At 44.1% G+C, this 26,072-nt stretch overlaps 1 protein-coding gene across 2 annotated transcripts in view; it reads left to right on the forward strand.

The window, feature by feature from the left end:
• The window catches only part of myo10 (myosin X), a 60,504-nt gene extending 35,789 nt beyond the window's left edge, over positions 1-24,715 (forward strand). The window contains exons 15-36 of one of the 2 annotated variants that reach the window (XR_015038090.1): positions 1,957-2,063; positions 2,161-2,406; positions 3,656-3,695; positions 4,864-5,394; positions 6,255-6,710; positions 7,747-7,867; positions 9,012-9,255; positions 10,483-10,578; positions 11,672-11,765; positions 11,868-11,923; positions 12,622-12,764; positions 13,608-13,799; positions 13,913-14,070; positions 15,216-15,339; positions 16,387-16,684; positions 17,501-17,708; positions 18,749-18,885; positions 19,450-19,570; positions 20,778-21,269; positions 22,046-22,237; positions 22,980-23,741; positions 23,799-24,715. Coding sequence is in view for 1 of the 2 variants with exons in the window: in XM_085805376.1 (XP_085661502.1) it covers positions 1,957-2,063; positions 2,161-2,406; positions 3,656-3,695; positions 4,864-5,394; positions 6,255-6,710; positions 7,747-7,867; positions 9,012-9,255; positions 10,483-10,578; positions 11,672-11,765; positions 11,868-11,923; positions 12,622-12,764; positions 13,608-13,799; positions 13,913-14,070; positions 15,216-15,339; positions 16,387-16,684; positions 17,501-17,708; positions 18,749-18,885; positions 19,450-19,570; positions 20,778-21,269; positions 22,046-22,237; positions 22,980-23,090 (4,167 nt within the window). In the remaining variant the exon portion in view is untranslated. Of the gene's footprint in view, positions 1-1,956; positions 2,064-2,160; positions 2,407-3,655; positions 3,696-4,863; positions 5,395-6,254; positions 6,711-7,746; positions 7,868-9,011; positions 9,256-10,482; positions 10,579-11,671; positions 11,766-11,867; positions 11,924-12,621; positions 12,765-13,607; positions 13,800-13,912; positions 14,071-15,215; positions 15,340-16,386; positions 16,685-17,500; positions 17,709-18,748; positions 18,886-19,449; positions 19,571-20,777; positions 21,270-22,045; positions 22,238-22,979 lie in introns of both variants that reach the window. The other variant, XM_085805376.1, reaches the window with a different exon arrangement.
• Positions 24,716-26,072: the final 1,357 nt, after the last annotated feature.

Below are 26,072 nucleotides of genomic sequence, written 5' to 3' on the forward strand. Positions count from 1 at the left end.
TATTTAGCTAAAACCTGTGATGGAAACACAGCTAGTGGGGGCTTTTGTCTTTTTTTTTTGTCTCTGTGTGTGTGTGTTTGTAGGTGCACGTGCCTGACTGTGCACTGCATGTTTCCCTGTTAATTAACCGACGTCCAAATCACCTCGACCAGTTTACATTTCCCCCTGAAAATCTCATTAGTGTTCACTGCTGAGGATTCAACACACACACACACACACACACACACACACACATACACACATATACGGTACATTATTCTGCTCCTGTCTCCATGCAGCACTGTGACATTTCCCCACTGTTCCTGTCGCCCGAGTCCACGTCCCATATCTAATTTTCCTCCCTCCCTAATCGGATTAACCCCCGCCGCTCCGCCCCGGCTCTCCGTCAATGGGCGACAGGCTGGCTGCAGCAGCAGCTGCACTAAGTGGCTGTAAAACGCCTCTTTTCACAGAGACATGTCCCTGAAATCAGCCGCTCCGCCGTAATCTGTGGCGTTTTAGCGGAGCGGGACAAAAGGGAGAGGAGGGTCCTGGGTTTGATTCCCTGTCGGCTGCTTTGTTCCTCTGTCTGTTAAAGTCTGATGTGGGACAGGAGACGACGCTTTGAGGCTTTTATTCATCATGTGTGTCTAACATGTAACGACCGTGCTGCGTTCGGCTGCAGCTGGGAGTTTACTGTGTCCCAGCGTTTTGTTCTTCACGTGCTACTGAAAAGTACAAAGAGAGTACAAATATCTGAAAGCAGGTGAAGCAGCTTTTACTTCCTCTGCTCTTCACCTGTGGGAGGAGCTTCCTGAACACTGAGACTCACAGTGAATCACACGTTGCATTGGTTTCATCTTGTGCATTAGTCTGTTGTCAATGTGTTTTATCACCAAATCACTGCTTTGTAATGGTATCCTCAGCTTCATGCCTCATCTTATACATTTAGATACATTTATTTCTATTTTCTGTTGTTTTAAAATGTTATTTTAATGTTGTCTTAATGCTCTAATTAAATATGTCATCATGGTTTTGTAACGCTCTGAATCAACAGACCTTCCTTACTGTACATTCCTGTGTGTGTTGATTGATTGATTGTTTTTATTTCGTATGAATGACAGACATACATACATACGAAAAGGATACGTAAGAAGCCAAAGGCTTATGAGGAACCTACCCCCTTGCAACTGTTACATTTACAATCAATCATGGTGTAGAGACAATATCACTAAGGTACTTACTTACATATAATACAGAGACAAGTTTGAAGACATGATTCAGTAAGCAAACATTGTTAAATAAGAAAATCAGACGATGAGTATGGGTTGCTCTTGCAAAATTCATACATAATTCATACCTCACACTTTATGAGAAATGAGGAATAGCTTTCTTATAACTTATTAAAGCAATTTCATAAACAAGGAAGAACAATGATTAACTTAATTTCACCGATTTCTATAATAACTGTGAATACAGTAAATTTACATGAACACATTTGATTCAATCATCATATACAAAACACACAAAGCCTTAAAGCTACGGGCCAACATCAAAACCTGTTCCCTTCACTGACAGCAGCTTTTCTAAATGTGGCGTCTCACAGCTCCCTCTAGTGGTCGCCTCGGGTTATTAAAGTTTTACACATTATATGAACATAAGAAATAATGACTTTCTGACCTGCAGCCTGTGTTTGAGACACTTTTATAACTTCACTCGACTCAACTCACAGTCTGAATTGTCAATAAATCGATCAGTCGATCCGTTAATTCAGGTCTTTTATTGACCCAGACTCTCAGGCCGTCTGGTTCCAGCTCCACAATGTGAAGAATTTCGGTAGTAGTTCGGAAGTACACACTATTAAGCATTAGTGAAATAATTGAATGTTTTATGTTGATGTTGTTTGACCCCTTTACCCTCCACCCAGGACTGTTTATGATGATGTAAACACTGACCCGTCCTCTCCTCCTCTCTCAGGTCTTTCTCCGAGAGTCTCTGGAGCATCGTCTGGAGAAGCAGAGGGAGGTGGAGGTGCTGAAAGCCGCCATGACCATCCAGGCTCACGTCATGGGCTACATGGCCAGGTACGACTCAAACACACACGCTCCGACATCACATCACGAAACCTGCTTACGCATACGCTTCAGTCTGACCGACACTCTTGTCCACTGGTGGATGCAGGAAGCAGTACAGGAAGCTGCTGCAGTGCATCGTGGTCATCCAGAAGAACTACCGGGCTTTCTACTGGAGGAGGAAGTTCCTGCTCCTCCGCTGGGCAGCGCTCACCTTCCAGAAACAGCTGCGGGGCCAGCTGGCCCGCCGGGCCTACGGCCAGCTGCTGGAGGAGAGGAGGATGAGGGAGAGGCAGAGGGAGAGGGAGAGGGAGGAGGAGGAGCAGCGCCGGAGGAGGGAGGAGGAGACAGAGAGGTGAGCTGATGGAGGAATCTGTGAATCATAATAGTCATAATTAGTTTGTAATATGAATAATGATAATTACAACGATTAATGAGGCAAAGACGCCACCGACAGAAACAGCGTCCACTCATAGTTAACATGTTTTCAGAATTAGAATCAGATTAACTGGCCATGTTGTGTACATACAAGGAATGCGACGCCGGTTTGCACATAAAGGACGTATAACAACAACAACTGATCAATAACATTTTGGCAAATTGGCCCATTGCCATAATCCCTATAGTCATAGCAGTAGGTTCATCACCTTTAATTGTCGGTGCAAGCTGTTTTTAGATCAGCGGGGCAGAGACGCAAGCTGCTCAGCTAACACAATGGAGGCGCACGGTACTTTCGCATTTCCCTCATCAAACTCATCAAATACACAATCCAACAACTCCACAACGCTCTGGTGGACAAGTTGTGACCTGCACATTCACCACGCTATGAAATAATCACGTATAATTTATGTAACATTACGACACATGAAGTAAATACTCTGAACTAGCCGTGTCTAGAATGTAGTTCCGGCTGTATTTCCCTCTAAAACAACTCTGTCTGGTAATGTTGTGTTATTATCTCATAGCGTGGTGAATGTGCAGGTCACAACTTGTCCACCAGAGCGTTTTGGAGTTGTTGGATTGTGTATTTGATGAGTTTGATGAGGGACAGGTGTGCAGAGCTCATGTCTCTGCCCCGCTGATCCAAAAACAGCTTGCACCGATAATTAAAGGTAATGAACCTACTCCTGAAACTATAGGGATTATGGCAATAGGCAAATTTGCCAAAATGTTGAACTATCCCTTTAAGAATAATAAGAATACAAAAAAAAATGTTAAACAAGATAAGATAAATAAGGTTAAGTGGTCAGATTGTACTGTACAGTCACATGTAGTGCAAATAGACAATGAGGTAGTTTTCTGATTCAGTCCTCCAACCCTAAACCCTTGGAAAGGGAAATGTACGTAGTGAGTGGAGTGAACACAGATTATAATCAGTGCAGTTACACCATCATACTCCTCTATATAAAAGCTTGATGTGTTTGTTTTTTTTCTGTTCTGGCTGATAATGTATATTTTCTGTCTGTTCCTGTGCATCTGCACGCTCTAAATGGCTGTAATGGGATTTTAATGCTGTGACGAGACGGGAAATGTAATTTCTCATGTGTTGGTAAATCCCGTCTCTTACCGTCTGTCTGTCTGTTTGTCCGTCTGTGTCTGTGCAGAGAGAGACGGAGGCTGGAGGCCGAGAGACTTGCCAGAGAGGTGAGATGATGGGTCCGGTCTCTGGTGGATTATTTAGACATAGTAGATGAAGTTTGGTTCCACCATAGTCCAGTCATTTTATGAAAAAAGGTTGAACAAATTGCAACAGAAGCAAACTCAACTGATTTTGTATCCTCAACATGTCCTGAGTGAGGGAAAAAAAGCCCAGAAGAATCCCATTAGGGGAAAGTTTAGAAAAAGACCCAAATATAGCCCATTCATACGCCTATTCATTATTTTTCTCACGTGAATAGGGTAACATTTTTAACCTTTAAATATCTCCATGAAAATTACTGAGTTGATTACTTACATTAAGACAAACAAAAAATGTATTACAAGTTTTTTGAAATTCTTTGTTAACATGAGCAGATTTGCATAAATTTGCATAAATTCCACCGTTTTGACGGCACATGTGTATATACGTATATAAAGGTGCTGTGGTGGTACCAGCTTGAAAATTGGAATGAGTTGACTCCAGAGGTTCATAAAGGGACCTGTGTATTGTCTTGAAATTTTGGACCAAGTCACGGAGTTTACTTTCACTTTCGTCAGCTTTATACCAACTGTAGCTTTAATGAGCTAGGGCGCTCAGGCTACCATGTAAAACGAGTGCTTCCCACAGCGACGGATTCTTGAAAAATTGCAGTCATCTTGAAATTTAAAGTGGTTTCTTGTCGGTTGACCGATGGAGTCAATACAATTTTCATTTTGGTACCAGCACAGCACCTTTTATATATATAAATGTGCCGTCAAAACGGTGGAATGTATGCAAATTTGCTCATGTTAACAAAGAATTTCAAAAAAACTTGTAATACATTTTTTGTTTGTCTTAATGTAATTAATCAACTCAGTAATTTTCATGGAGATATCTAAAGGTTAAAAATGTTACCCTATTCACGTGAGAAAAATAATGAATAGGCGTATGAATGGGCTATATTTGGGTCTTTTTCTAAACTTTCCCCTAATGGGATTCTTCTGGGCTTTTTTTCCCTCACTCAGGACATGTTGAGGATACAAAATCAGTTGAGTTTGCTTCTGTTGCAATTTGTTCAATGTTGACCCCTTTTTTGGCTTAAAATTACTGGACCACCAGTGTTTGGCAATGAATCCAAAGACAGTGTCCATTAGACAGTTAATAGTTTTTGTCTTCCTCCTGTCCTGTCCTCAGGCGGAGGAGAGCCGGCGGCGGCTGGAGGAGCTGCAGTCTGCCGAGGACTTCACCTCTCCGGTTCTGGCCGAGTCTCAGTCGGCCGTAGCGGTCGCAGCTCCGGCAGAAACACCGGATGAACCGGAGGAGTCGGAGGAGCCGGAGTCGGCGGAGGCTCTGGAGGAGGCGATGCGTCCTCACGAGGCGTCTCAGGTGGAGGAGATCCTGCGACTGGAGCGGGAGATCCAGGCGCTGCAGAGGCAGAAGGAGCGGCAGGAGCTCTCGCTGACCGAGGCCTCGCTCAACCGGCTGCAGCTGCTCCGGGACGCCGAGCTGCGGCGGCTGGAGGACGAGGCCTGCAAGGCCGCGCAGCAGTTCCTCGACTCGCTCAACTTCGACGAGATCGACGAGTGCGTGAGGAACATCGAGAGCTCGCTGGGGGTCTCCGAGGGCGAGGAGGAGAAGGACAAGGACAAGGACGGCCGGCGGAGGAGGGGCAACGACGAAGAGGAGGTGGACGAAGGGTTCGGGGCCGACGACGAGGCCTTCAAGGTTCGACACAGTATCCAACTTTCAAAGCAGAATTTAGGGCAGAGTTTTCAAAATCACTCTACACTTGGTTTGACAGGAGGAGAGTTTTTGCGTGCGTTGTTGTGATTCATTTATTAACAACCAGAGAGAGGAAAGATTAGTACAAAAGACAGCCACAGTCACTCACATTGAATCACAAAGAAGGGAAACAGACTGAAGCAAAGCTCAACTCAAATGATCTTGTTATTAAATCAAAATCAAAACCCCTTCCCACTCTCCCCAGCATTTTGTACAATGTTCATAACAGTCCCTAGTAGTAGTAGCACAAGCATTTCCCAATTTTCTTCCACATGTATTTAGTAAATATATTTTTTTTGTTCCTGTCCTACTCCATTTGACTCCCTGATGAAGGCTAGATGCCGAAACGCGTCAGAGTTTTCATTTCAATTGTTTAAATTTTCATTTCGACCATCCCATAATTCAATAAAGGCATTTTATAGTTAAGAGAGTGCCTTGGAATTTTTCTTTTGTTTTCCTACATCCTCGATCCCTTTCCAAAGAGCACCTCTATTTTAAACGAGTCTTTATTATATTTTTTTTGTATTTAGTAAATCTAATTTTTGGATTTCTATCAATGTTTAGCCTACATACAGCATATTATGAAGACACAATCACATTATAACCCAAATGTAACAGAAAAAACAGTCCAAAAACTCGAGATGCACATAGAACAGTTCATGACACCTTGCCCTTTATTGTTTCGTGCAAATGCTATGTTAAAGGTTGACCAGCAGATGTCGCCATGTTTAATTGTAACACATTGCTTCATATTGACTCAGTGGTTCAGATTACAGCTTCTGTTTCTCCATCCCTCCTCCCAGGACTCTCCCAACCCCAGCGAGCACGGCCACTCTGACGGCCAGCGCACCAGCGGGATCCGAACCAGCGACGACTCGTCCGAAGAAGACCCGTACGCCAACGACGGCGTGACCCCGCCCCCGGCGACCGCCCTGCTCCACCAGCCGCTGCCGTTGCCCCCGGCGCCCCCACCGCCGCTCTGCCACAGCGCCTCGTCCAGCGGCGACTCCTCGGCCTACCGCCGTCCTCCTCAGGCCGCGTCCGAGGCTCCGTCCGACGACCTGGTGGAGCTCATCCCCCCGGACGAGGACTCGGACTACGACCAGGACGACTACGACGAGGGCGCCATCGTGTCCAGCGGCAGCGTGGCCTTCTCCAACCCCCGCAGCGGGCAGTGGTCGCCCGACTACCGCGGCTCCGTGGGCACCTACAACAGCTCGGGGGCGTACCGCTTCAGCTCCGAGGGGGCGCAGTCCTCGGTGAGTATCAGGAATGATCAAGGTCTCCTACAGTAATCTGTTTGTTGCTATGGACAACAACGAGCTGAGCCGGTCCATTAGTCCTGCAGAACTCATTTGTCTTCAGACACTGTGACAGGACACGACGGGAATAAATCTTTTATCAGATTTGGTCAGTATGGGATGTACAGAAGTAGTTTAAAGGAATAGTTCACCGAAAATTGAAATTTCACTCATTATCTACTCACCCTCATGTGGACTAAGGGCTGGGAGAAGTTTCAGAGTCCTCCGTGGTTTCTCTGAGTTACGGGGGGGTCTCGGCGTAGCAGTGCATGTCCATATAACGGTTGCAAATGGATACCAACTGTCTTCGTAACAAAAAGACACACCAAAAAACATCCAAACACCTCCATGCTGCTTGTATGTAATGTCCGTCTTGAATTGAAGCCCCGAAATGCGAAATTGTCCCAAAAAAAATTAAATAAGTCTATTTTTCAAGCTTGTTTTGTAGCGGAAGCTTCTCTAAGTTCCTCTTCCCGGTTCGTCAAATTAGGAGCTTGAAATATAGACTTTTTTTTTTTTTTTTTTTTCACCCAAAAATTCAATTTTGGGTGAACTATCCCTTTAAAGCTTCAGTTGGTAACAATTATTCAGTCATATTAGCTGGAACTGTCATTATATTCTGATAGTCGGACATTAAATGGGTAATTTAGGACAAAATCCAACTCCTCTGGCTCCGCCTACAGCCTGTAATCATATTTGCCAAAATCCACCGACGATTCTCCACCAGTCAGGTGGGAGCAGGAGGAGCAGCCAATCGCAGCTCCTCGACTTGACGGAGTATTGTCTTGAAATTTCCGACCAAGTCGCGGACTTTACTTTCACTTTCGTCAACTTACCAACTGGAGCTTTAATGCTTCTCCAAAACACTTCAGCAGTCAGAAAAACAAGCTACTTAATCCTATAAATTCATCCAGTGTCCTCACTTCTTTATAAAACACCACAGTAAATGGTTCTTTATGTTTTCAGCCCCTGACAAACGTTGTTTTTATTCCAGTTCGAGGACAGCGAGGATGACTTTGACAGGTTCGACACCGACGACGAGCTGTCGTATCGGCGGGACTCGGTCTACAGCTGCGTCACCCTCCCATACTTCCACAGCTTCCTCTTCATCAAAGGTAACTCCTTCATCACAGCTTCTGTAAGAAGATCTGTGAACGGTCGGTCACAGATGTCCCAGGAAAAGTTGAGGACGTTTTCACCTCTCGTTCAAGACAATTCTAAAAATCTGTGAAGACAGTCATCTATATAGTAGTCAATAAATGATCTTCAACCATAAAGTTTTTCCTTAAAGGGATAGTTCAACATTTTGGCAAATTGGCCCATTGCCATAATCCCTATAGTCATAGCAGTAGGTTTGTTACCTGTAATTGTTGGTGCAAGATATTTTTAGAACGGTGGAGCAGAGCCGTGAGCTAAGCTACGGAGGCTCATGGGATTTCTTGGTTTCCCTCATCAAACTCATCAAATACACAATCCAACAACTCCACAACGCTCTGGTGGACAAGTTGTGACCTGCACATTCACCACGCTATGAGATAATAACACAACGTTACCAGACAGAGTTGTTTTAGAGGGAAATTCACGCAAAAACACTGATGCGCGTTGCCTTCAGGGACAGTTTTTCATCAAGCAGTCTCTGTATTTCCCTCTAAAACAACTCTGTCTGGTAACATTGTGTTATTATCTCATAGTGTGGTGAATGTGCAGGTCACAACTTGTCCACCAGAGCGTTGTGGAGTTGTTAGATTGTGTATTTGATGAGTTTGATGAGGGAAACCAAGAAATCCCGTGAGCCTCTGTAGCGTAGCTCTGAGCAGCTCACGGCTCTGCTCCGGCATTCTAAAAATAGCTTGCACCGACAATTAAAGGTAACGAACCTGCTGCTATGACTATAGGGATTATGGCAATGGGCCAATTTGCCAAAATGTTGAACTATCCCTTTAAATACAGATACAGGATAGTATCAAAGAACTACCCTACGCTCTTCTCCACTGTTTCCTTCCCAGCAAGTCTAAGAGATCTTATGCTAAGACAGCGATAGAATTAGGAAGTTCATAAATGTGCAGATATGATATCATTCTTAGAATAAATGAAGAATATTAGAACAAAGGAGTGTGTATAGTAACTGAATCATTGCCAACAGAGATGCAGGGTTTTTTCAAAATGGCAGCCTTTGTGTCAACCTCATTTGTGCTAATAGTCGGTTTCTGGCCTTAAGCATCGAACAGCCTTTGATAATCTCCCCTTCTTTCTCTGCAGGAGGTCTGATGAACACGTGGAAGCGGCGCTGGTGCGTCCTGAAGGACGAGACCTTCCTGTGGTTCCGGGCCAAGCAGGAGGCTCTGAAGCAGGGCTGGCTGCACAAGAAGGGCGGCGGCTCGTCCACGCTGTCCCGTCGCAACTGGAAACGCCGCTGGTTCGTGCTGCGGCAGAGCAAGCTCATGTACTTCGAGAACGACGGCGAGGAGAAGATGAAGGGGGTGCTGGACATGCACACCGCCAAGTAAGGACCAATCAGACGCAAGCAACCGCCTTTGGAGCGGCGGGGGCAATACATGTTTGAGCCGAATGAGAGCTAAAGGTGGTAGCATTTAAGCTAAAGGGGCAGTGAGGAGATGGAGCTTTAACCAGAGACACAGCGTTGGTGCACACTGACAAACCAGATTAAATGTTCAACACAGTGATGGGAAACAATTGCAATTGGACGCAAAGTTAGAGAGAGACATCCTCGAGTACAGAATGAGTCATCAAAGGCCTTAAAGGGATAGTTCACCCATAATTCAAATTTCATTCATTATCTACTCACCCTCATGGTGATCATCAACTAAGAGCTTTGAGAAGTTTCAGAGTCCTCCGTTCCTTCTCTGAGTTACGGGGGGGGGGGGGTCCGTGCAGCAGTATTTGTCCATATAATGGTTGTGAATGGATACCAACTTTCTTCGTCCAAAAAGACACACCAAAAAACATCCAAATACCTCCATGCTGCTCGTCTGTAATGTCCCTCTTGTATTGAAGCCCCGACATGAGAAATTGTTCCGAAAAAAATTAAATAAGTCTATATTTCAAGCTTGTTTGTAGTGGAAGCTCCCAGTGTCTCGATTCACTGCTCTTCCTGTGTCTGTGAAAATCTCGCGTGATTTGCACTGACCGGCGGAACAATTTCTCATGTCGGGGCTTCAATACAAGAGGGACATTACAGACGAGCAGCATGGAGGTATTTGAATGTTTTTTGGTGTGTCTTTTTGGACGAAGAAAGTTGGTATCCATTCACAACCATTATATGGACAAATACTGCTGCACGGACCCCCCCGTAACTCAGAGAAGGAACGGAGGACTCTGAAAATTCTCACAGCTCTTAGTCGACATGAGGGTGAGTAGATAATGAGTGAAATTTGAATTTTGGGTGAACTATCCCTTTAATAAACCATTTACAGAAACAGAAAATACATGGAATTGGATGGAAAAATACTTCAATAATGTATTTGGGACATGAATATGAGAAATATCACAAGTTAAAATGCACTTCTTGAGGCCGTTAAAGTGCCAATACAGCAACATGTTCATGTTCTCAATAATAAACCAGTTGCAGTTCCTATTAACTACCACTAGATGGCGGCAAAGATCTCAAGTCAGACATTTTCCTTTTCCAGGAAAGTTGTTGTTTTATCTTTTGTGTTTATAATCTGTATTTACATCATTTAGTCATGAGTTTTTTTTTTGTGTTGTGCAGAGAAATCATCGATAACACGGGGAAGGAGAATGGAATCGACATCGTGATGCCAGAGAGGACTTACCACCTGATCGCTGAGTCGGCCGAGGACGCCAGGTGAGTCACACCAACACATCATCAGTAGCTTTTTAATGAGACTGGAACATCAGTGACGTGTGCAGAGCGGCCACGATGATGTCAGTGAACACACCACTCGATGAACTCACTCACATGACATCGTGTTATAATTATTGGTAAATGAAATGAGACGTCGTTAATGCTGCTCCTGCAGACACACACACACACACACTTACACACACACACACTCACACATTGTCAGTCACAGACAGACAGTATATAATGAGGAGGAGGTATTGTCACTAGGGGGGTTGCTGTGCCGGTTGCCCCTAGCAACACATTGATTTCCACTCAGAGGGACAGTCCACTTCCTCCATATATCTGCCCTGACAGGAGGACGAAGTGTGTGTGTGTGTTGGCAGCAGGTTTACAGCTCCACAGAACTTCCCTCATCCCAAATGTTTAAGTCCTTCTGGGTCAAATTGACCCAATCTGTTCCCTTCCTCCATCCTCCCTTCTTTCTTACCTTCTTTCCACAATCCCTTACTTCTTCCTTCCTCTTTTGATCCAATTGACCTGATCTGTTCCCTCCCTCCATCTTTCTTTCCTTCCCCTTTCCCCTCCTTCTTTCCCTTCCTCCTTCCTTCTTTTTCCTTCATTGAACAAATCTGCTCCTTCCTTGTTCCCTTCCTTCTTTCCACAATCCTTTTTCCCTCCCTTCCTTCCTTTTTTCCCTTCTTCCTTCCTTCTTCTTATTCCTTCCTTGAACGAATCTGTTCCCTCCCTCCCTCCATCTGTCTTTCCTTTCTTTATCCCTTCCTTCTTTCTACAATCCTTTCCCCTCCCTTCCTTCCTTTTTGACCCAATTGGCCCAACCTGTTCCCTCCCTCCTTCTATCTTTCCTTCTTTTTTCCCTTCCTTCTTTCCTCCCATCATCGTTCCCTTTGTCCTTCTTTCCTTCCTTCCTTCCTTCCTTCCTTCCCTTCGTCCTTCCTTCCTTGACTCAGGAGGACAACAGGAGGGTTAAAGGCCTAAAATATAAAATATACAGGATAGTTTTTACCAATTTTACCAATTTACCATGATGATGATGCTGATGCTGATGCTGATGATGGTGTCTCCGTGGTTACAGCCAGTGGTTCAGTGTGCTGAGTCAGGTCCACGGCTCCACGGAGCAGGAGATCAGAGAGATGCACGACGAGCAGGCCAACCCCCAGAACGCCGTGGTGAGTTCACTGTCTGAGTCTGTATGTGGGAGATAACGATTGTTGTTTTCCACAACGCTGAAGAACGATGTCCCTGAACGCATCGTCTCCTTGTCTCTTCAGGGAACGTTGGACGTGGGGATGATCGACTCGGTGTGTGCGTCAGATAATCCAGAGAGGTGAGTGGAGACTGGGATTTAATAAAATAGAAATAAAAAGTTTTTGTTTTCAGCTTCAGCCACTAGAGGGTGCGTTTGTTTTAAAGGGATAGTATCATTTTTTTTAAAGTGGGGTTGTATGATCTACAAATAGCCCCTAAGTGCTTTAATTGCAGTAGAAGACTCTCTACACTCTTCCCGTTAGCAACGCCAGCCCATAATAGCCCTGCCCAGAGATTTACAACATACATTGTTGTGAATGGACCCAAAGAAACGGCCTATTTTCACGGCCTAAAAGAGGTTTTACGTGAAAAAAAATACACAGTTCCATTGTTCGCTATAATATAATTTTTTCCAGCCCCTCAAACTGTGTTTTTCCTGCACTGTGAAGGGCTGGAAAAAATTATATTATAGCAACAACACTGTACGTATGTATCTCTGGGCAGGGCTATGGGCTGGCGTTGCTAACTGGAGGAGTGCAGAGAGTTTTCTACTGCAATTAAAGTACTTAGGGGCTATTTGTAGATCATACAACCCCACTTTAAAAAAATGATACTATCCCTTTAAGCATCCTCAAAACTCAAGTAACATCTCGGATTAACATCCTGCTTCATTTCAGCCTCTAGTATAAAAATCAAAGTCGTGTTTATTCCCTCTGCTGTCGACCACGTGACTGATGCGTCTTCTCGTCTCCACTAACCCTCCCTGAACCTCCGCAGGCCGAACTCCTTCGTCATGATCACGGCGAACCGCGTGCTGCACTGCAACGCCGACACGCCCGAGGAGATGCACCACTGGATCACTCTGCTGCAGCGCTCCAAGGGAGACACGCGCGTCGACGGGCAGGAGTTCATCATCCGAGGTGAAGACACGACACGACACGCAATCACTTAACGTCCTGCAGCCAGCGGGCCGGAGTCTCTCCCAGAATGCATTTAGGCAGATAAAGGGAAACTCAATCAGAGGAGGCTGCAGATTCATTCTGAGCTTTTTGTTTTAACTTTTTTAGCCCTTCGGGGTCGCTTCATTTTGTGCACCTCCTGTGTCCCTGGGCACAAAAAAATGCTCTTTTCAAGATTGCAATATAAATGTTATGTTTAAAAGAAATCAAATTTTTTTCATTATGAACTTCCGTCCTCACCATACATAGCAAAAATTCATGAATTTTCTACATTTTTGACCCCTTAAATACCCGTTTTAGTGATTAAGATACCTCTTTTTTTTTAGAGAGAGAACAATTTTTTTGAAAAATTTCAAAACAAAACATGAAATTTTGAAGGGACTTTAACACCAGGGAATGAAAAGAGCTAAGTAATAAACTACTGAAGTAACTACTAAAAATCAAATTGCAATGGTAGTGTATTAAAAAAAATGAATTTTGAATGGGAGTCAATGGTGCAAAATACGCCGAAGGGACACAGAAGTTTGTGTTTAGGTTAAAAAGTTAAAGGAAAAAAGAACTTACAGTAAACTTAAAATTCAACCCAAAATACACAACCTGACCAAATTTTTAATCATTTACATCGACACAGCCAGAGTTATACACAAATAAATATTTTAAAAAGCACAAAAAATGCAGAGGGACCAGGAGGGTTCAACTTAGAAAGATTCAAGTAAGTGCAGATAAACTGGAGCCGTCAGCTCTCTAACAGCACCGTGTAATGAGGTGTGTGTGTGTGTGTGTGTTTCCTGTGTTGTCCTGCAGGCTGGCTGCACAAAGAGATGAAGAACAGCACCAAGGCCTCTCTGAAGCTGAAGAAGCGCTGGTTCCTGCTCACACACAACTCCCTGGACTACTACAAGAGCTCGGAGCGCAACGCCCTGAAGCTGGGAACGCTGGTGCTCAACAGCCTCTGCTCCGTGGTGCAGCCGGACGAGAAGATCTTCAAAGAGACGGGTGAGAGGAGGAGGAGGAGGAGGAGGAGGAGGAGGAGGAGCTGTGGGTTCTGTTGGGTTCAGCCCTGTTTGTCCTCTTGTGTCTGATCGTCTCTCTGTCTCTGTCTGTCTCAGGCTACTGGAACGTGATCGTGTACGGCCGTAAACACTCGTACCGTCTGTACTGTAAGCTGCTGAACGAGGCCACGCGCTGGGCCAACTCCATCCAGAACGTCATCGACACCAAGGCGCCCATCGACACGCCCACACAGCAGCTCATCCAGGACATCAAGGTGGGAAACCAGGAGTTGATTAATGAGTTAGATATGGCTTTTTTTCACAAAGGACAGATCATTTAAGGAGGAACTATGCAGGTCTGGTCACTTTTCTGCTGATTTGCTAACCTTAGTCCTGGCCATGTGCATTTGTTTACGACGAAGCCGGTGAGAAATCAATCCATGGAGCGGTGGATAACGTCATTTATCATCTACCATGTTACCATGTGTATATCTGTGTAGTCTTATCTACACAAGAGGGTTTTTCAGCCGAGAGACGCTAGGTGGAAGGCAGAGAGCCTCCATTCTCCCTGCAACTAGTTATAAGTCATTTATTAAACCATCACAATTACTCCGAAGCTGGTTAGTTAAAGGTATATTATGTAAGAATTCCTCCCATCTAGCGTTGTGGTTGTATATCGCAAGCAACTCAGTCGTATTTTTCATGCTGCATTCACCTGAAATTGGGCAGACGGCAGATGGACGACAGCCGCTGCACGTAACGGCATAAACAAGCCTCTATGTAAACAAGTGGTCCGTCAGCACGAGGCAAAACAATACACATACACACAATATGTTGTCATGGCGATGTCGTATTGTTGACCTGATCCACGTTTTACCTGCTTTCTCTGGACTTCTGTGACTAAAATGACATCTGGTTTGTTACCGACGGCCGTTTTTCCGACTGCACCTGAATGCAGCATTAACGTGCAGTCCTCACAGTCCTCACTGCGTTACCGCGGTGACTTTTCACAGACGCCACCTCGACCTGAGCCGACGGCTCCGATGTCTCCGCTGAGTTTCCGTGGTTTCCTACCGTCACGCTGCCACTGAACGTAAAAACATGGCGACACCACATGGCAGCAGCACCGAGCTTACCCGCTCCATGGAGATATGAATGATATGAACGGCTCATTCAGAGCTGAAAGGAACACTTCACTTTGTTGATGGGGGGATTACTGATCAATGAAAAACAGACTTTTGAATGAAATAATCGATTTTCGTGAATAGATAACAGGGGAAGTTACACAATGTCCCTTTAAGGTAAAAATGTAGCATAGTTAAACTACAAATCCTGCGTAGTTCCTCTTTAAAGGCAGCTTCAGTCTGAAACCACTGAGCGTTCCTCCCACGCTGACGTCAGACTGCTCTTCTCTCTGCAGGAGAACTGTCTCAACTCGGAGGTGGTGGAGCAGATCTACAAGAGGAACCCCATCCTCCGCTACAGCCACCACCCGCTGCACTCGCCGCTGCTGCCGCTGCCCTACGGAGACATCCACGCCAGCGGTGAGTCTCCTCCCACTGAGTCACAGCAGCAGGAAAACTCTGATTCTGACTGTTTGAGCTTCATTTCTTTATGCGTTACATGGATATTTATGTCAAAGTTTAGATTTTAGATTCAGTTTTCTTGTTGTTTTTAACAGTATCACCAGAGATCCACCTCTGTTTGAGCCTGGACCTTAATGCTTTTTCAACATTTCTCTGATTTGTGTCACATTAAATATCTTCTAACTTCTAGAACAGTGGTTCTCAACGTGGGGTCCGGGGACCCCCAAGGGTCCTTGAGAGGGTTCAAGGGGGTCCCCAACTTTTTCTCTGAATTTTACCCCTTTTTTTGTCTCTTTTTGGAGACATTTTACTACTTACTACTTTACTTTTACTCTACTACTTTTTTTTTCTTGACATTTTTAAACGTTTCTTTTTTTTTTTTTGAGAAATTGTATCACTTTTTTTAATAGAATTTTTACTTTTTTTTTTAATTTCATCATTTTTTCTAGACTTTTTAAAACTTTTTTGATAAATTACACCAGCTTTTTTTTTTTTTTTTTACTTTTTTTAAAGAGAAATTTTACCCTTTTTTTCTAGAATTTTTAAAACTTTTTTCGATAAATTTCACCAGCTTTTTATAATTTAAATATTTTAAAACTTTTTTAGAGAGAAATTTTACCATTTTTTTCTTTTTTCTTTTTTTTACTTTCTTTTTGAGAAATGTTACCACTTTTTTCCAGAAATTTCACTAAAATATATATTTTTTAAAAACCCGCAAATGGTCCTAATCTGAACGTACATTTACTAAGAAAGTAACATTATTCAGTCTCAGAACAAATATTTGTCTATTTCTGGTGTTTGTTTCAAAACTTTGTCCAATGGGGTCCATGGTCTTCAGTTTATAGGTCCTTGATATAAAAAGGTTTGAGAATCACTGTTCTGTTCTAGAAGATACAAATAGCATATTGTATATATTTTTAAAAAACATTTCATAAGTTACGTATCGTTTGCCAATAGCGAGGTAAAACAGACCGTCTCTAACCTCGTCTCCTCGTCCCGGTGCAGCTCAGAGACACCGGAGCTACACGACGCTGCAGGACGAAGCCCTGAAGGTGTTTGGCTCGCTGCAGCACCTGGAGGGCGTGGCCGACCCGGTGCCCATCATCCAGGGCATCCTGCAGACGGGCCAGGAGCTCAGACCGCTGCGGGACGAGCTCTACTGTCAGCTGGTCAAGCAGACGACACGGCCGCCGCAGCCGGGGAGCCCGGGGAACCTGTGCAGCTGGAAGATCCTGGCCTCCATGTCCTGCACCTTCGTCCCCACCAGGAGCGTCCTCAGATACCTCAAGTTCCACCTCAAGAGGTACAAACTCACCCTTTCTCCACAGAACCACCCCAGGGGCGTAACACCAAATTCTCGTAATCAGTCAGTGGGCCCCTATCCATGCCAGTGCACGAAGCGCAGAGTTGTTTTTGAGGTAAATTTATACAAAGCGCGTTTCTGTCGGGGGCAGTTTTTCGGCAAGCAATCTCTTTTCGGCACTATACCGGCTTTGCATTTATCTCGAAAACAACTTGTAACTTTCCGTTATTATGTCATATCATATCTCCGCCGATCTAAAAATAGCTTGACAATTAAAGGTAACAGATCTACTCCTAAAACTATAGGGATTATGGCATTGGGCCAATTTGCCAAAATGTTGAACTATCCCTTTAACAGTTGTTTCCCCTAATTCTGCCTTCTTTCTTTTTCTGATACCCCGATTTATGTTTTTTGGGTGGCATGATGAAAGCTAGCCTCATTCAATCTGGGCTTACTGACGTTACACTTGTCGCTGGCTGCTGTCTATGGGCGGACTAAACCATTTTACACCTCCAAGAGGGGGCCCCCAGAATGTCCAATATGTTGGGAGGACTTTGACACAGAGTTCATTCTCTTGTGATGTTATCAATATATTTGAAATAAATTATGACACCAATTAATTGGGGGGGCCAATTCATTCGAAATAAAAATATAAAAAAAATAGTAATTTCAGGATTTTCACCCACACATGTTTCATTTCATCGCATCTTGGGCTCTGACTCGGTCTCAACGCGCTCTCTCCTCTCCTCTCCTCTCCTCTCCTCTCCTCTCCTCTCCTCTCCTCTCCTCTCCTCTCCTCTCCTCTCCTCTCCTCAGGACTCGGGAGCTGTTCCCCGGCTCGGAGATGGACCGTTACGCTGCCTTCGCCCTGGACTCCCTGAGGAAGACTCGAGCCCGGGAGAACGTCCCGTCGCAGGAGGAGATCCGCTCCATCGTGGCGCGACAGGACATGAGCACCACGGTCCACTGCCACGGAGGAGGCTCCTGCAAGATCACCATCAACTCTCACACCACGGCCGGAGAGGTGGGAGCTCGCCGGGGCTGATGGGATACGGGAGGAGGGGGGAAGGGGGGGGGTTACCAGCAGTGTTGATTTTGACAACAAATTCTAATTTAGTTTGGTAACACTTTACTTGAATTGGTTATTCATAAGATTGACATAAAACTGTCATAACCATGACATGACACCTGTCATAAACATCAATGAATACTTATGACAGCTGTCGTTAAGTGTCATTCGCTAAGTTGTCACTTTTGATGCAAAGTTGACATTGTTTGAGATGTCCTTGTTATGAGAACTTGACATAATTTTTAAAGTTTGGCAATTAGGTCTGCTATGACAGTTTAAATTGTCTTTATGTCAAGTTGTCAGAACAAAAACATCTCAAATAATGTCAACTTTGCATTAAAAGTGACATAACTTACCGAATGACACTTAACAACAGCTGTCATAAGTATTCATTGGTGTTTATGACAGCTGTTATGTCAATCTTATGAATACCCATTCAAGTAAAGTGTTACCTTTAGTTTTAGTCTTAGTCTTTTGACTAAAATACTATTTAGTTTTAGTCATATTTTAGTCATCTCAAATATTTTAGTTTTAGTCGACGAAATATCTTTAGAGTTTTAGTCAGTTAAAATTACGGTGGACTTAGTCGACGAAATGTTTCTCCAGAATACCCGGTCACTGGAATTATCCATGGTATTAAGGTTTGAGTCTACAATACAGGCACGGAAACAGTTGTTATATGGTACATGCATTTTGTTTTATTTAACTTTCATTTGTTCATACTGAGTTTCAATCAAATTGCTGATTGGACCTCTTCTCCATTTGTCGCTCCCTAACATTTTCGTCTCATTTTTATTCGTTGACTAAATTGTTAATTATATTTGTCATCGTCTTCGTCATCATAGCTGACTTTTTATTTTGTTTTTATTTAGTTTTCGTCTGTGAAAAAGGTTCGTTGACGAATATTTTTCGTCATAGTCTTCGTCAACGAAATAAACACTGGTTACCAGCGACTCTTAAACTTATGGTTTAATGTGTGTGTGTGTGTGTGTCAGGTGGTGGAGAAGCTGATCCGAGGTCTGGCCATGGAGGACAGCAGGAACATGTTCGCTCTGTTTGAACACAACGACAGCACAGAGAAAGCCATCGAGAGCCGCATGGTGGTCGCCGACGTGCTCGCCAAGTTCGAAAAGTGAGTGTCGCTCCGTGTGTGTGACTGAATGTGTGTTTGTATAGGATTGCAAAGGGGCGGAAAATTTCCAGTAAATTTCCAGTTTTGGAAATATTCCAAATTGGAAACTTTCCATGGGAATTATGGGAATTTATAGGAATTATTGGGAATTTATGGGAATTAACTGGAAATTGGGGGTAATTTAAACAAACTGTATCATATCCAAACATAAATGTAAATTTTGTTTTGTCATAAGCAGACATCCATGCAAAATAATACAATTAAAAAAACATGACATTTCAACAGATTTCAAGTTTTAATTCTTGTATGAACAATCAATTCTTTTACTGAACAACAAAAACATGAATGTTGAGTAAAATATTACTAATTACTGGCCAACCTTCAATATTGTAAATTTCGGATTTATTGCCGTTTATTCCCATATATTCCTGTTAATTCCCATATATTCCCGTTAATTCCCATGGAAAGTTTCCAACTTTGAAAATTCCCGATATTTTGCAACCCTAGTGTTTGTGTATGTGTATGTTTATTGTGGGTGGTAACATGTGGCGCTCCGGCCTGCAGGCTCTCAGCCAGCCCAGACGAACACAACACCGGCTGGAAGTTTTACTTCAAGCTCTACTGCTTCCTGGACACGGACAACGTTCCCAAAGACAGCGTGGAGTTCGCCTTCATGTTCGAACAGGTGAGAAGGCTCGTGTTGCGTTGTTTAGTTACTAGTTACTTTAGTAAGTAGTTGTAACTGACATGTTAAAAACAATTAACTTTTTATAAAATGCTCAAATATGTATGTATATACTTCCTTGGACTTCCCTCCCTAACCGCCGTTTATCTGGACCCGCTGTATCACTCCACCACTGATCTAAACAGCTGATAGGCGGAGTGATACAGCGCGTCATGGAGCCTTCCCGTGTGCAGGAACACTAAGGGAGGTCCAGATAAATGGCATTTTTTCCGACCAGTTGATGAACTGAAAATAATTATATAATATTTTTTAACGGGACTTCCTGAGTCAACGAATGGCGTAACGGTGCATTTTATTGTAACGGGGGAAACAGTAACTTTTGTGATAACTCATTACTGAAAAAAGTAGTGCCATTAGTAACGCCGATATTACCATCACTGATTGTTTGTGATGCAAATAAACATAAATCATTATAAAAATCTGATTGTTCCTTATTTACGATACACGGTGACTGTAATTCAGCAGCGCTGTGTTAAGACAAGTAAAGAAACAATCAAGTTTGTTCGGTTCATTTCATGTAGTCATTTAAGCAATATATCACGACAGGCCGTGGTATATGCTCATTATACCACGGCTAAGAGGCGTTGTTCGGCCCAACGCGAAGCGGACTGGAGTGATATATTGCTTTTATAAAACGGTTATGACAATATGAAAGAGGGATACGCAATCAATTTCATGTAGTTTTATTCAACCAGAAATACATATTATCCAATAAAATAGCCTCACTGTGAAAAAAAATAGTCCCACCTCTCCAGACGTTAGCTACAAGTAGCTCTGCATGTCGTCTTTTCCTCGTCTTTTTTTTCAGGTGAAAGTCACTGCTCAGTCCCCTCTACCATTGTTAACCCTCTGGAGGTGAAAGTTCACCTTAAACATGTGAATTCAACTACTTTAGTCTATTTGTTAACATCGTAAAAACATCAACTGTCTTTTGCTACGGACTGCAACAGTCCGTTGTCATGGATACATGACAACAACTTCCATTCATACCAGTCATACGTGCCTGACGCGGAGTGATAGCCTACGCTGTGATAAGGTTTTAGAATAGTAGCCGTGGTATATGCTCATTATACCAACCAATCAGATCGCCGGATTTCACCTTTCCATTTTATATTGTCTCATTTATTTGTGTGTCTTCCGTCCACAGGCCCACGAGGCGGTGATCCGGGGTCAGTATCCGGCCCCTGAGGAGACGCTCCAGTTCCTGGCCGCCCTGAGGCTCCAGTACCTGCAGGGCGACCACAGCTCCCAGACCAGCAACCTCCCCGAGATGTCCCAGGTGTTCCCCATGGCGCGGTTACGGGCCCGGGTGCAGAACTCGGCCAAGACGTTCGCTCCGGGCTCCAGCTCCGGCTCTGGCTCGGTGGCGGAGCGCTCGGGAACGGCGGAGAGGAAGCGCTCGAGCTTCCTGGAGGGAACGCTGAGGCGGAGCTTCAGGAGCGGATCGCTGAGCCGGCAGAAGCTGGAGGAGGAGAACAGCCTGGAGGCGTGGATGAGGGAGGAGGCGGCGGCGGTGAAGACCAGCGTCATGGACAAGTGGAAGAAGCTGCAGGGGATGAACCAGGAGCAGGCCATGGTCAAGTACATGGCGCTGGTGAAGGAGTGGCAGGGATACGGATCCACGCTGTTCAACGTCGAGGTGAGGAAGCAGAGCGGCATTCACCTTACCTTAAAGGGATAGTTCAGCATTTTGGCAAATTGGCCCATTGCCATAATCCCTATAGTCATAGCAGTAGGTTTGTTACCTTTAATTGTCGGTGCAAGCTATTTTTAGAACGGCGGAGCAGAGCCGTGAGCTGCTCAGAGCTACGCTACGGAGGCTCATGGGATTTCTTGGTTTCTCTCATCAAACTCATCAAATACACAATCCAACAACTCCACAACGCTCTGGTGGACAAGTTGTGACCTGCACATTCACCACGCTATGAGATAATAACACAACGTTACCAGACAGAGTTGTTTTAGAGGGAAATTCATGCAAAACCGCTGATGCGTGTTGCCTTCAGGGACAGTTTTTCATCAAGCAGTCTCTGTATTTCCCTCTAAAACAACTCTGTCTGGTAACGTTGTGTTATTATCTCATAGCGTGGTGAATGTGCAGGTCACAACTTGTCCACCAGAGCGTTGTGGAGTTGTTGGATTGTGTATTTGATGAGTTTGATGAGGGAAACCAAGAAATCCCATGAGCCTCCGCGTAGCTCTGAGCAGCTCACGGCTCTGCTCCGCCGTTCTAAAAACAGCTTGCACCAACAATTAAAGGTAACAAACCTACTGCTATGACTATAGGGATTATGGCAATGGAGCAATTTGCCATAATGTTGAACTATCGCTTTATCCTTTTAGAGGTTATTTCATTTAATTCACAAACAGTGTTTTTGTATCCTAATGAAACAAACCGTGTCTTTGTCTCCTCAGTGTCGGGACGGGTCGTTCCCCTGCGAGCTGTGGCTGGGCGTGAGCCGCGAGGCCATATCTGTGTACAAGCGAGGGGAGCCGTGGCCCCTGGAGGTTTTCCCCTACGAGCAGATCCTCTCCTTCGGAGCGCCGCTGCCCAACTCCTACAAGATCGCCGTGGAGGGCCGAGAGCTGGTGTTCGAAACCCAAATGGTTCGTAACGCTCCTTTAAAACTGTCAAAAAACAAACTAAACCTTAAAGGGATAGTAGCATTTTTTTAAAGTGGGGTTGTATGATCTACAAATAGCCCCTAAGTACTTTAATTGCAGTAGCAGACTCTCTACACTCCTCCCGTTAGCAACGCCAGCCCATAGCCCTGCCCAGAGATTTACAACATACAGTGTTTTGAACAGACCCAAAGAAACGGCCTATTTTCACGGCCTAAAAGAGGTTTTACCTGAAAAATATACACAGTTCCATTGTTCACTATAATATAATTTTTTCCAGTCAAAACTCAGTTTTTATTTGGACCTAACCAACTGCTGATTGGCGGGCGCTAACCCTGGGCGGAGGGATACGTGAGTTGGTTAGGTCCAAATAAAAACTGAGTTGTGCAGGAAAAACTGAGGTTTTCCTGAAGGGCTGGAAACAATTATATTATAGCGAACAATGGAACTGTGTATTTTTTTAGGTCGTGAAAATAGGCCGTTTCTTTGGGTCTGTTCACAACAATGTATGTTGTAAATCTCTGGGCAGGGCTATGGGCTGGCGTTGCTAACGGGAGGAGTGCAGAGAGTCTTCTACTGCAATTAAAGTACTTAGGGGCTATTTGTAGATCATACAACCCCACTTTAAAAAAAAATGCTATTATCCCTTTAACCAACAAAACCTCAGCGTTGATATTTGTGTCAGTGACCAAACATCACCATGTGCTCCTCTTCCTCCCCCCTGCAGGTCATGGACATCGCCAAGCTGATGAAGGCCTACATCAGCATGATCGTCAAGAAGCGCTACAGCAACTGTCAGTCGGTCAGCAGCCACGGCAGCCAGTGCAGCGCCTGGTGAAGCCCCGCCCCCTTTTTACTTAGTGACCTTACGGCCGAGGAGTCGTCGTCGGGCGGCCGCTGTCCGTGCAGAGACGCCCGTCCTCAGCGCTGTGGACAGAGCAGCAGCTCCGACATCGGACTCTGTGAATGCTGGAGACAAAAACCAACCGCGACGCTCTTAATGTTAAAACTCAGATGATTCTTTTTATTCGTAGGACTGTTGTTTTGTTTTGTTTTGTTTTTTTGTTTTTTTTATCAAAACACAACACAGCCACAGCCAACAGTTAGTGCTCGCTTCAAACTGGAGCGAGTCGACACGGTGGAAACAGTGAGGGATCTGCTGCCATGACACAAAAGAAACAGCCCAAAAACACAAATTACTAATCAATCATCAAACGTCAGCATGCAAAACTTCAATCAAAATCATAGACAAACTTAGCTGACAGAGGAGACCTGCAACCTGCAGTACCTGGTCGCTGCCAACAGGGGGAAACAGTTTGATGGATAGTTCCTTTAAAGTGGTCGTTTGTGGCCTCGACGTCCTTTGGATGATTTATTCCCCCCAAAGAAGTTTATATCTTCATATAATTTAAAATGTGCAGCCATATTGCCTTATTTTCCCACATGACATTCCTGGTAAAACTTCAAATGAAGGTTTAGTGAAGTGAAAGTGACTAAACAGTCAAAACTGTCCCTTAAACACAACACTGTGTTGAATGAAATCCAGAGGCTTGTTGCACAAAACACCTCAAGTTTTCTACTTAAGACTGACACTTGAATGTCTCCTGAGCTCTTTATCCGTTTCCTTAGTTAAGAAGTAAAAAATGTCTGTTTCCATGGAGACAGATAATTCACTTCAGTTAGCACTTGTCATATCTGTTAAAGTGATATCTGTTATCACTACACTGCCCCTCCTTCCTGAACTTCACCATGGTGAACTTCTAAATCTTCTCAGGTGACTCTTGGAGTTTAAGACCCTAAGTCCAAGATTAAAACAGCAACAATAGTAATGATGAATCTTATTTATAGAGCACTTTTCATAGAGGAGATGAAGCTGAAAGTGTTTTATAGTTTTTTTTAAATATATACGAACGTAGATGAGATGAAAAGTACAAGAGACGCCAAGTTTAATCAACAGAGTGTCTCTTTAACTCTTGGCTCCACAGGTTGGAGCATGCTTTAAAAAAAAGCTGCAAGGATTATCAAATGAGTGTACCTGCAGTGTAGGTCGACACCGTAAAATTATCAACAAACTAAATCTAGAGAACCTTAAAAAGACGCCAAATGATGCAAGGGCACAGATTAATTCCAACCAATAGGTAATGAAATCTATAAAAATCCCCTGAAAAGGCACATTTTTCCTCCTGACGCCAAAATACAGAAATGCACCAACTGTTTCTCAGACCAAAGAAAATCAGCATCGTTTCCTCCTGACATGTGGTTGTGTTGTGTTGTGTTTTGGATAAGTTCATTTCTCCCCGACGCTAACGCGCTGCAGCGCTACAGGGACTGTTGTTACAGGATTAGTCGTGTTTGTCACTGAGGTTTTTTTGTTCATGTGTGTGTGTATATAAGAGAGAGAGTGTGTGTTTTTAGAGAGGTGTGTCCGAATGTGAGAAGATTAAATGAAAAAAAAAAAAAAAAGCAGAGGCGATGGAGAAGAGACACTGAGTGAGGACTTCCCGCCTTCTTCCCTCTCTGCTGTGATGAACTCTGGGACTGGACCGTCCTCCAGGATGATCTGTTCACTGTAAATAATGTGCAGCTGCGCTCGTCTCAAACATTTCAAGCGATTGGTCGTCTCGAGTCGTTCGCCGGCTAAAACGAAGGTCACACAAGTGCCTGTTCAAACTGCGGCAGGAAGGACGACGTCCAATCAGATCTCGTCGCATCAACGCCACTCCTCTTCTTCTTTCTGTGTAACCACAATCTGAAGGGAGGTCCCTCCATCCCTTTACCTTTAACTACCGACGCTCTTTGTTCACTGCAGCATCCGACCGGCGCAAATCATTCAAGCTCAGAGGTTGTTGTGACATCACAAAGTGACAGGAAGTCCTGACGGCTGGTTTTAAGGCTCAGTTTTCTGAATACAGGCTGTGTGCATTTCTCTGTGGACTGAGGCTTTGATTCTTTCACAGTATTAAAGGGATAGTTCACCCAAAATTCAAATTTCACTCATGATCTACTACCCCTCATGTGGACTAAGGGCTGGGAGAAGTTTCAGAGTCCTCCGTGGCTTCTCTGAGTTACAGGGGGTCTCGGCGTAGCAGTGCATGTCCATATAACGGTTGCAAATGGATACCAACTGACGTAACAAAAAGACACACCAAAAAACATCCAAATACCTCCATGCTGCTCGTATGTAATGTCCGTCTTGTATTGAAGCCCCGAAATGCAAAATTGTTCTGAAAAAAATTAAATAAGTCTATATTTCAAGCTTGTTTGAAGCGGAAGCTCGGAAGTTCGTCCAAATTGGACGGACCAGGAAGTGGAGCTTCCGTTACATACAAGCTTGAAATATAGACTTATTTAATTTTTTTCAGAACAATTTCGCATTTCGGGGCTTCAGTACAAGACGGACATTACATACGAGCAGCATGGAGGTATTTGGATGTTTTTTGGTGTGTCTTTTTGTTACGAAGACAGTTGGTATCCATTTGCAACCGTTATATGGGCATGCACTGCTACGCCGAGACTCCCTGTAACTCAGAGAAGCCACGGAGGACTCTGAAACTTCTCCCAGCCCTTAGTCCACATGAGGGTGAGTAGATGAGTGCAATTTGAATTTTGGGTGAACTATCCCTTTAATATAGTAGAACCTAGAGCTGCTTTATAATCACACTACACATGGACATCTATCTACCTTTAGACTGTGGGACCTTTAAAGTCACAGTGCTGTAGAGTTTTAAAAAAAAGTTTTAAAAGTTGGTTGCATCAGTTTCTGATTGAGGAACTGAGAGCAGACGACCACATTCACCAGATTGATGGGATTTATTGTACA

Source organism: Trachurus japonicus, chromosome 17 (genome assembly GCF_045865225.1).
Source record: "Trachurus japonicus isolate A0001 chromosome 17, Traja_1.0".
NCBI classification, from domain to species: Eukaryota; Metazoa; Chordata; class Actinopteri; order Carangiformes; family Carangidae; genus Trachurus; species Trachurus japonicus.